The sequence below is a fragment of the Papaver somniferum genome, chromosome 3 (genome assembly GCF_003573695.1).
Source record: "Papaver somniferum cultivar HN1 chromosome 3, ASM357369v1, whole genome shotgun sequence".
Lineage (NCBI taxonomy): Eukaryota > Viridiplantae > Streptophyta > Magnoliopsida > Ranunculales > Papaveraceae > Papaver > Papaver somniferum.
The window spans coordinates 190,523,471-190,534,203 of record NC_039360.1 but is presented as its reverse complement, the minus strand read 5'-3'; the positions used below and the strand labels follow the sequence as shown (position 1 = coordinate 190,534,203).

The window sequence follows — 10,733 nt, the reverse complement described above, 5'->3', positions numbered from 1 at the left end:
GCTGACGTTGAGTAGGTGTTTGTGCATTTCGAGTTTGGTTGTCCTTCCTTGGTGCTTTCGTAGGATGAGACGTTGGAGGGGCATTCTTATGCTGCTTCGCCTCAGCTTTCCTTTTGCTTCTTTCAACAACATTCATGGAAGGTTGAACATTGTACTGTTTATTGATTAGGCGCTTGGTGCTCCTTCGGGTGTCTCGTGGCTCCTCGGCTTTGACGATTTTTGTTCTTTCCAGTAAGGTTGGAGCAGTAGTTGTCGATCGCTTGGCCGCTTTATGAAGTCCTGAAAAGGTTTGGAACCAGAGATTTTCCAGCAAATCTCTATAGACCGGGATCATCCCGTTGATGCACAAGTCTACCAATTGTTGCTCGGTGACATTAGGGTCATAGAAATCCAAAGCATGAATTTTGAACCTCTTCACATAGTCGTTCGGATGTTTAGCGTTGTTCTGATCCATTCTTCCTAAGTCAAAGAAAGTAACCTTCTCAGAGACAAAAAGTATTTCCTGTAGAAGGCATTAATCATTTCTCCCCAGCTAGCGATGCTCCTAGGTGCAATGTTGTTGTACCAGGTGTATGCTCGGACGGTCAGAGATTTAGAGAATTCTTTCAGACGGACGACATGGTTGTTACGTGCTCTCCTAGTGCCTCCAGGAATCGAGAGACGTGTTCTTGAGCGTTCCCTGTTCCGTTATACAATGTGAACGTCGGAGAAGTATAACCTTTCGGGAGAGGAATCCTTTGTGTAGCAGCAGGATATGGAGGTTGATAACGATGGACATATGGTGTCTTGTCTTTTCCTCGAGCCTCCATGAAGCGTTACAGATCTTCACGAGTGATGAAACCTGCATACTCCTTCTCCGGTAGATTTTCCGCATCTTTGGAGGCTTCATCATCATCCACCATATGTATTGGTGAAATTTCAGGGTCTGCTTCTTTGGCTTTTCCTTTCTCCGACCCTTCCTTAGTTTTCTCTAAGATTTTTCCGGTGACAGTTTTAAGATAATTGCACAGTTCCTTCAGAGTAGTGGCCATATCAGTTTGATTTCTGGCGAGAACTTTCTGGACCTTCATGAGATCAGCTATGGTGGGCGGAGTTTCTATGACTTCCTCGGGATGCCGGTCGAAGAGAGGATGATTTCCAATGTTTGTTTGAGGAGGAGTAGTATCACCACCATTGTTGGAAGCAGGAATGGTTTCTGGAATACCATCATTGTTATTTTTGCTAGTGCTAGCGTCGCTTGAATTTGTAACTAACCCAGACCTAAGACCAGCCATCTTTGTGAACATATGAGATTATTACAACCGAGAGATTAATCTACCACTGTGGTCGCCAATCTATATATGGGGAAAAGAGATTTGCTGGTTTCTTGGGAAAGTGAGGAGACGACGGTTCGGGCGAGACTCCCCAACCGAGCAAACTGCTTAACCTCACACAGATGCACTGCACTGGAGTGCTTTGAGTTCGATAGATCAATCTTTAGGAATCCGGCCTAAACCAAGTCAATGGCCATTCCAGAGTCAATTAGGTCACAAAGAGGTAGAAGGGTTGATATGTAGGAGGGAAGCTGAGAATTGTGGGATCAATGATGATCAAGGATTGTGGATGTGTTGAAGGTTTCTGCAAGTATGTGTAAATAGTTTGATCGAGATAACTTGTATGCAGACGAATATTATTCTCAGTCATCGATTCAAAACCTATTTATATTTTCAGAATAGCGAACACATTGATCCCAGTAAGTGTGACGGTTTCATGAGTGAAAGAGTGGGAAATCGTGGTAAAATCAGTTCCGTGTCGTGTGGAGACTTGGTTGATCGTCCATCCACTACTTTGATAACTCCCTCAACCGCTTGCACGACTTACTCATATTTATCATCGTGGATGAACACACGTGTCGTAGGCCGCCAGACCAAAACCCTAATTGATATCCCCCATATGACGTGATTGATGTCTCACGAACGTGGAGCATGCAAAGCAGACGTGTATTTGATTAGTCAGTCGTTGACTTATTAGACAGTGAGTCTAAGTTTTATTGAATTGAGCATGATTGACGAATGCTCAGTGATTCATGGATTAAACGATGTTAATATTGCTCGTCTGAGTAAATATTGTAAATTTGACGAATTGTTGAATATTGAGTAATATTAATATTGATAGTTAGATCAATATTCAAGCAACTGAGCAAGTATTGCTCAATTCGACGAATTATTGAATATTGATAGTTGGATCAATATTCGAGCAATTGAGCAAGTATTGCTCATTTCGACGAATTATTTATTGGTAACGTGACCCAATAAAATATTAATTAAAATATTGGTAGACTACCAAATATTAGATAAGTAATCCAAATGTTGATTTCTAGGTCAATCATAAATTCATTAGTGTTTGAAATTTCTCGAAACTGTGATTTGCAGAGCATTTGTTCGAAACCCTAATTTTTGATCAATTGTTCATCGACTTATTAAAAATAGGCCGTGAAGGAGTGGACATCTACGTGGGATGATGTACGACCATGTAACTCCCAAGTGATCAAGTGAGCCTGCACCAAAGTCCTTTGTTGACCAGTTGGTGAAAGGATGATTAAATGGTGGTTTAATCATTTATTAGAATAATGCTCGTATGAGCATTAGGTGATGAAACCTAATTATGGGGAAGTGAGGGACCGGCCAAGGGAACATGAAACCGGCTCTTGGTTGTCGTGGGACCAGCTTATGGTCGTTTGAGCAAATTCCAAGTTGGTTGGAAAAAGTTTGAACCCAATATGAGCAATTGAGCAAATTAGGTCAAAATTATAAGAATGTATTGGACCGGATCCTTGCAAGCCTTTGGGCCAGCCTTGGTTAGTCAAGGAAGCATGCTCGTGTCACCATAATGTCCGTGTCTCAGTCCTGAGAGTTTTGGTATTTTATGGTGTGCGTTTGAGCAATATCTTAGATTTTCAGAAGAGTTTGATCTTTGACAGAAATTCTTGATTTTACTCGAATGAGCAAGTAGGACTTTGCTCGTTCGATCAATATTTTGAGAATATTAAAATAATAATATTTTTCGTGAATAGCCTAGTCGGTCATGTGACCATTTGGCTTTGTGGCTTTTTTCAGGGTTTGAGCAATATTTGAGAAAATATGAAGAAACCAGGGTTTTTGCTCAGACGGAGGAGTTTCATGAGATGAGGGACATAATAATTATGAAAACAAGGGATTTCAAGGTGTGGGAACGGCCACGGCTAGGGCACGGCCGGCCGTCTAGGTAGCCCGGTCCCGCAACATTTTTTCTATTTTTATTATATTTTATGAAACCGTGAAAATATGGAGAAACCGTGAATTTTGCTCAAACGAGGAAAGTTGTTTGAATGAAGGAGTTTTCATGAATTCATGAAAATAAATAAAATAATAAAATAAAGGAAGAGGCATGGGGGACCTGTCACTGCGGCATGGCCGGCCGGCCGGTGGGCCCGGTCCCTAGGCGCCTCTTTTCTATTTTTTATTATTATTTTCTCTCTCCTGTCAACTCTGGTCCTGGGACCCAAACTCTAATATGAAACTTTCTAGGACCCAAATGCAACTCTGTTCACAAAGTTGGGACCCATACTCAAAATATCCCTAATTCAAAAGTTCATTCTATTTTCCATCAATATTTGCATAATGACACAATAGACTTAACTTTTGACATATATGGGACAATCATAGTTCACGGATGTAAACACACATATCCCATAACATTATTTTCAATATATAAAACCAATAAAGATTAATACTGTAAAATCATCTTCCAAATAACTTATAATTTAAATAAATAAATCTAAAAACATTGCAAGATGAAAATCGTTGGCAATAGCTATATGTAATCACAATAATTACTATTCCCAACCCTAGTTATCCTTCTTAAAACACAAGAATAAATTATCATAAGAAGTTTCCTAGACAATAAGACCTTTGAAAAATTCTTTATCGTCCCCGAACTCCATATCGTCAACAACCATTGGAACATAAGGTTCATGAAGAAAGGAGTCAATTCCAACAAACCTTCTTCACTGATGCCGACCCAGGGCCTTCTGAATTTCAAGAGTTCTTAAAAAAATATCCTTTATTTGTTTAATCTCTTTCCCTGTTTCCTTCAACTCTTCAAGAACACCAGAAAATTTTTGAAGATTAGAGGGGAATGGATAGCCCTTGGTTTCTTCATATTCTTCCTTTTTCTCTTAAAGTTATAAAGGAATGAGATTTATCTTTTTCCTTCATGATTGATGGATTAACAATCATATTAAGATCTTTTCGATCAGAAGATATGATGCTTGGAGTCTCCATTCAAATATGGAATTGTGAGAGAAATACACAATTAAAGATCTACAAGCAATCTTGTGATAAAAAGAGTTTTCAGGGAAGGAAAAAGGAACATAGGGCTACGAAACCTATATATAGAGTAGGATTTACGTACGACCAATTCATAACCCTAAAGAAGGTAGAATTGTCGATATTAACCCTCTTTATATGAAAAAGGAAAAACCTTTGAATACCAATTAATGATATGAAAGGATCAATATAATTCCGGAAAAACATAAAGAAAAATAAAACAAAAAATTTCTTTTCCTAAAGCCTGATTTGTGCTCAACTCTTGTCTCTTTGACCAGGCACATGAGGCAAGATGCACCTTCAACACGATCAAGTTGTGTTGGGGTGAACAATTTAATATTTGTATGGAATTCTTAATACGCTTTTCACAGAATGTTTAGACCTTGTTCTTTTCCGTAGAGGTCTAATTTTTCTTTAGAAAATAACTTTTTCGGAGAAGCATTTAGTTTACATACCTCAGATGAATTAGACTTCTGAACAAGTTTGAGCTTGTTTGCTAATGGATTTGCTCTTCGTTGAAGTTTATTGACATATCTTATTTTATGCTTGTACTTGTAACACTTAGAGAGTTCATGACCCTTAAAAGTACAATAAGAACATGTCAATATGGAGGATGGTTAAGACACCACAGCTGAGCATGCTGCTAAACAAATTGAGGTACCTGAAACATGTGAAATATAATTTTCAGTAGATAAGGAAAAATCCATTTTATCCTCCATAGTGGTTGACGAAGTTTCTCCAGGAAGAATATCATGATTGATGTACGTATTGTTACAATTATCAAAATCAATATTTTCACCAAGGAGTGCAACACTTGACTTTTCATCATCGTTCGAATCATAGTGATCAAACATTTCATCAAGAGTTGCAGCAAAACCTTTGTTCCCAGTGTATTTTCTACGATTTGGACACTCATTAGCAAACTGACAAAAACTTTTACACTTGAAGCACTGTAGCATTTCCTCATCATCAGTATCGATAGTGTCCCTATTTTTCGGAGGGGCATGGTCATGATGTTTGACTGATGACCTGGGTTTATCTTTGATGAACCGTTTACTTCTCTTCAAAAGAAGATCTCTAAACTGTCTTGTGATTAGTGAAGCTGAGTTGTCAAGATCTTCATCTGATGAATCAGTCTCAATAGGATCAACAACAGAGTTGCCAACACTTTTACTTTTGTCAAGCAATTTAGTGTTGTTTTGTGCTTTAAAAGCAATATCCTTCCAAGATTTGAATTTATGCTCATGATGAAAGATCTTTAAATTCCCAACAAGAGTATTTCTGGAAAGAGCATCAAGGTTATTTCCTTCAACGATGGCATGTTTCTTAGAATCGTATCTAGATGGCAACGATCTAAGAATTTTCATCACAATGTCATTTTCAGGAATAGTCTTACCCAATGCAAAGATCATTCTTACAAAAACAAATGTGTTTTTGCTGATCCGACGTTGTTGGATTAGTGTTTTTTGTGATCAACGGCCGTCATTTGCTCTCATTTTCTCTCGGAGTGGAAAGACAAATCGTGGTTAAGAATCAACCCATATTCAGCGCCCATATCAAATCGCTCAGATCAGCTCATCCATTACTATCCTCTTCGTATGTTATGAAATCATTATAATTTCAATAATAGCAGCCCTAATTTAGGGCATCAATCTCCTCGCTCTTCCGTTTCAAAACCCCACCTAATCTTCTCTCCATACCTCGCTCCTCTGATTTAAGGAAACAAAAACGATTTTCTTTAAAGACGCACTAATAATTTTCTCATATGTTACATGCAACAGCATCCCTACATAAACCCTAGAAGAGGTCATCATCTCACCATGTTTCAGTCGCATCGATTTGGTAGGTCATTAGAGGAATTACACGGTCAGTTTTATTTTTTTCGTTAATTTTTTCAATGATAGTTTGATTTTTTTAAGTTCCTAATAATTTTATTGTTTTATTGTAGAATTCGACTGTTGTATTCAGAAAATCATCAGAGTACTAAATATTTTAGGTGAGTCAATTTTGTTTTTTAGTACTAAAATCATCAGAGTACTAAACTCTGTCGAGATTCCTATTGGTGATAGACATGTAACTTTCATTTTGAACGCATTCTTACCAGTAGTTTTTCTTTGATTTTGTTCTTCTCTTTAGTGGTTTTTCTTAGAAGACTTGTGTATTGTTGTAGATTTTTTTATTGCTTCAAGACGCAGGGAAATTTAGCCAGCATCCATAACAGGTGTAACAGTTTCAATATGGTTGTCAATTACATTTCACCTGATTTGGATTGTTTTGGGATGTACTAGGTCAGTGCTTGATTTGTCAAGCAATTGTTTGGTGTATGAATTGACCCATACAACAAAATCTGTTGAATGGGTACTTACCTTAGTTGCCTAACAGGTACTCTTTTGTTTTTCCAATCCACACATTACATGTCCCCAACATTTCTGCTTACCTTTTAATCATCCTCTGCGGTGTTAGCGGTCGTTTGCCAGGTCTCCTTAGATGGAATCAGATGCAAAAATTAGAGATTTGAAATAAAATCCACTTAGAAAGATAGAATAACTAGCCTGTTGAATGAAGAGTAGAATCAGTGCAGTACTTCATCCTTTAGGCGAATGTCGAATTAATTAAAATATAAATTCATTCCACTAAGTAGATCAGAATGCTGGAATCGGACGTCATAAGAAGGCATGGGAACCAATGAGTTGAATAAATTTATTTAGTTATTCATGAATAAATTGTTTCTTTAAAAATTGAATTCATGAGTGGATACTTATGGTAGCATTATGTTATTGTCCTAATCATTTGAGTTCAATGCCTATTTCTTATTCTTAAATCGAATTTCGAGTAGTTTTTGATTCGCTGCCTAATTTGGTTTCTTTGTTGCTTTGTAGAAATAATGTTTTTGGAAAATAAAGAAATTGAATAACATACTTTGAAGTACCTGAACTACAATGTATGGTTTAGGAGGAGTTTGAATTGTATAAGAGGTGACACCAGCAGATTTTTCAACAATCTAGCTGGTGGAAAGTTTATCGTTGCTCAGTTTCGAAAGGTAAACAACATACCTTATTTTTGTACGCTGGTATGATTTGATCCCCACACTTTATCTATTGCTGATGGAATTTACAAATGGTTATAATGAACCTCATTTTTGTGCTACATTTTAAATTACTTACATGACTCGCTTCAATAAATTTTGACAGTTTGAGCAAATTACCAGTAAAATCTTTCAGTTATAATCCCTTCAGCAACTCTACAGTGGGGAGAGAGTTTTGTATGACTAAGGTTGAAGTTGGAGGTGGAGGGAGCAAGAGCAATTGGTTATTGCTGTTAGCCATCTCGAAAGCCCCTACCATGCTCCACCGTAGCCCCTCCCATGCTCCACCGTCATGGATTCATATTATGTTTTGCTAACCTGGATATGACATTTTACTAAGCAACTCACATATTTTTTTTTGACAAGAAAAGAGTAAATTTGATTAAAAGTTAACATTCATCAAAGAGATGAAAGTTAAGAAAAATACAAAGGAAACTCAACATATTAGTTGTTCCCAATTACATCTTCCCAATTACAAATAAGAGTACTCAAAGAGATCCCTTCAAATAACTTAGAACCCAATGACCAATTATAAAAGCGTATACTTGACTGATATAATCAACTGCTCAATACTTCTCTTTTTATTGTTAAACACCCTGTTATTACGCTCTCTCCAAATTGTCCACCAGATTGCGAAAGGTAAAATTCCCCAAATCCTCTTTATCATATTCCTGTTCTTCTTAACCGACCATTCCCATAATTTGGATTTTATAGTTTCTGAGAATACCAATTTAACTCCAAAGTTGTCTAAGAAGTATTGTCAAACCTTCCTTGTTTCATTACAATGAAGAAATAAATGACCTTGGTTTTCAGTCTCTTCATTACACAAATGACAAGTTGGCGAATTTACCTTTCCAGCTTGATGCAAAAACTCCAAAGTTGGTGCTCCGTTGTGACATAAACACCAAACTAGGAAAGAAACTTTCAGTGGGATTTTTGGGTTCCAAATTTGCTTATGAGGGAAAACCAAAAACCCATCAATCTCTAATGAGGTGTAACAACTGTCCACTGAGAACTCAGTAGCAAAGTTCCATTTCCGGTCATCTTCCTCCTCATTAGTGTGAACTGCTATGGTAAAGTCTTCAAGTAAATGCAGCAGATTAGCAATCTCTCCAGCTTTCTGCTCATTTAAATTTCTCTTGAAACTGAAATTCCAAACCCCATTAGTTGAAATCATGTCCTTAACATAAACTTTCTTTTGCTTGGAAAGTTTATAAATAGAACTGAATCTATCTTTTAAGACAAAATTACGATCCCACTTATCAGACCAAAACTGGATAGAAGCACCATTCTTCAATATAAGAGTTGTCGTCGAAGATCCCCATAAGAAATTTCTCATTATCTTCTCAATATCTTTGGCCACTGATGCTGGCATCTGGAACATTGAGAGATAATATATTGGGAGGCTTGCAATTACGCTATTGATAAAATATGCAGAAGATGGGATTCGAACTCGCGAATATAGTTAACATGAGGTAACCTGTAGCTTACCTAGATACCATGAAACCAATGTTTATCGCGAGTTGAATCAGCTACAAACTGGAAGTGGGCTGAGGTTGAATTCGCGGCAACGAACGAAGTTGCCATCGCTGATATGTTGCTGCTTGATAAAAAATGTAAGTTTTTAACAGTGATTAGAATATGGCGCGCTGCTTGATAAAAATGTAAGTTTCCAATCGTGATTAAAAATACTCTTATATCAAATTCCAACTCAATCATTCCCGTATATCAGTTGGATAATTACTTGAGGTGATACCCAAGAAGCTATTATGTTATTTGAACAACTAATTTGCTGGACCAATGTTTAATATAACTACTGAGAAGCCGAGTTTAGGACAACAAAATAGTAAACACCATGCATTTTTAGAGTGGAACACGGATCTAATATCTCAGTAAGAAGACTATATATAGATCCCTAGGCATAAGTTCCAACTACATAGATTTCTTCTTCTTCTTCTTCTTCTTCTTCTAAGAGTTGTTTTCTACTACAAATAGGTGGGATCTTTTCCCATTCGAAACAGGTGTTTACATTTTTAGCAAATTTGGCTATGTTATCAACCACTTGATTTTCTAGTCTAGGAACAAAGAAAAAACCCAAAAAGTTGTTGCAAAGATGAGATAATCTGTGAGCTTCTTGCATATAAGCTTTAGCTCTCCAAGATACATCTGCATTCTGACCATTAATGTAGTTACAAAGACTTTCAGAATCACCCTCAATACTGAAGTTCTTTATCTGCTTCTCGTTGGCCCAAACTGCCGTTTTCCATACTCTTATAGCTTCTGCTTCTTGTGGGTCGAGACCTGCTGCAAGTTCTGCCTTTCCTCCTTCACAGTTTCCTGAGTCATTTCTCAAAATAAAAGCATAAGTAGATGGTAAAGATTCAGAAATCCAAGTAGCATCAACATTAAACTTCAAGTTTCCGAGACTTGGTGCTTTCCATTTAAAACTGTTCCTCTTTTTTCTGCTTAGTTCTTGAGGTATTGCCTTTTTTTTTGTGGACCAGAACTCAATATGTCTAAGTATTTCCAAGTTTAAAACAATACTATCCTTATTTTTAGCTTCAAAGATTCTATCACATCTTTCCTTCCAAATGAACCACATTTTTGTAAGTAATACTTCTAAAGGAATGTCTTTCCTAGGGTTTTTCATCCAAGTTTTACAAAGACCCAAAATTATCTTGAATTGATCTATGTTCAAAGATACAGGGTTGGGGGCAGAGTTTCAAATAGAAGCAGCATAGTGGCAATGAAACAGAAGGTGTTCTGTAGTTTCAATTTCATTCTTACACATAGTACAAAGAGGAAAAACATCTTTAACTTTACCGTAAAGTTTAGCATTAGTAGGCAGGACATCTTGTAAGCATTTCCATAGAAAGAGTTTAATTCTTTCAGAAATATTAAGTCTCCAAAGAGATTTCCAGAAGGAGTCAGTTAAAGATAGACTAGTTATATCCAAACCATTTTCATTTAGCTTTTCATACATCGGCTTAACAGTAAATTCTCCTGATCTAGTTAGAGTCCATCTTAATTGGTCTTTCCTAAAAATATGATTAGATTCTCTAAAGAGATGTATTTTCTTAATTTTTTTAGCAATGTTACTAAGGAATGCAGAGCAGAGAAGAGTAGATTTCCATGTAGCAGTTTCAGGATCAATCAGATCAGATACTCTAACAAGGTCGTAATTACTAGAATTTTTGAGGTTCAGTAGAATTTTAAGACTTGCCTGAAAGTATTGCATATTATTGTGTTCTTCTTTTAAAGAATACATTGGATATATATACATGTCGTACATTCATTAAAGT

The 10,733-nt window shown here is 36.8% G+C and overlaps 2 protein-coding genes across 2 annotated transcripts; both read right to left on the bottom strand.

Moving 5' to 3' along the window:
• Positions 1-7,960: 7,960 nt before the first annotated feature.
• On the bottom strand, positions 7,961-8,806 carry LOC113360448. The gene is made up of 2 exons (XM_026603957.1): positions 8,233-8,806; positions 7,961-8,148 (listed from the first exon to the last, which is right to left on the bottom strand). The coding sequence occupies exons 1-2, from the start codon at positions 8,804-8,806 to the stop codon at positions 7,961-7,963; spliced, it is 762 nt and encodes a 253-aa protein (XP_026459742.1).
• Positions 8,807-9,346: 540 nt separating this feature from the next.
• Positions 9,347-10,033, bottom strand: LOC113360447. The gene has a single exon (XM_026603956.1). The coding sequence runs from the start codon at positions 10,031-10,033 to the stop codon at positions 9,347-9,349; it is 687 nt and encodes a 228-aa protein (XP_026459741.1).
• Positions 10,034-10,733: the final 700 nt, after the last annotated feature.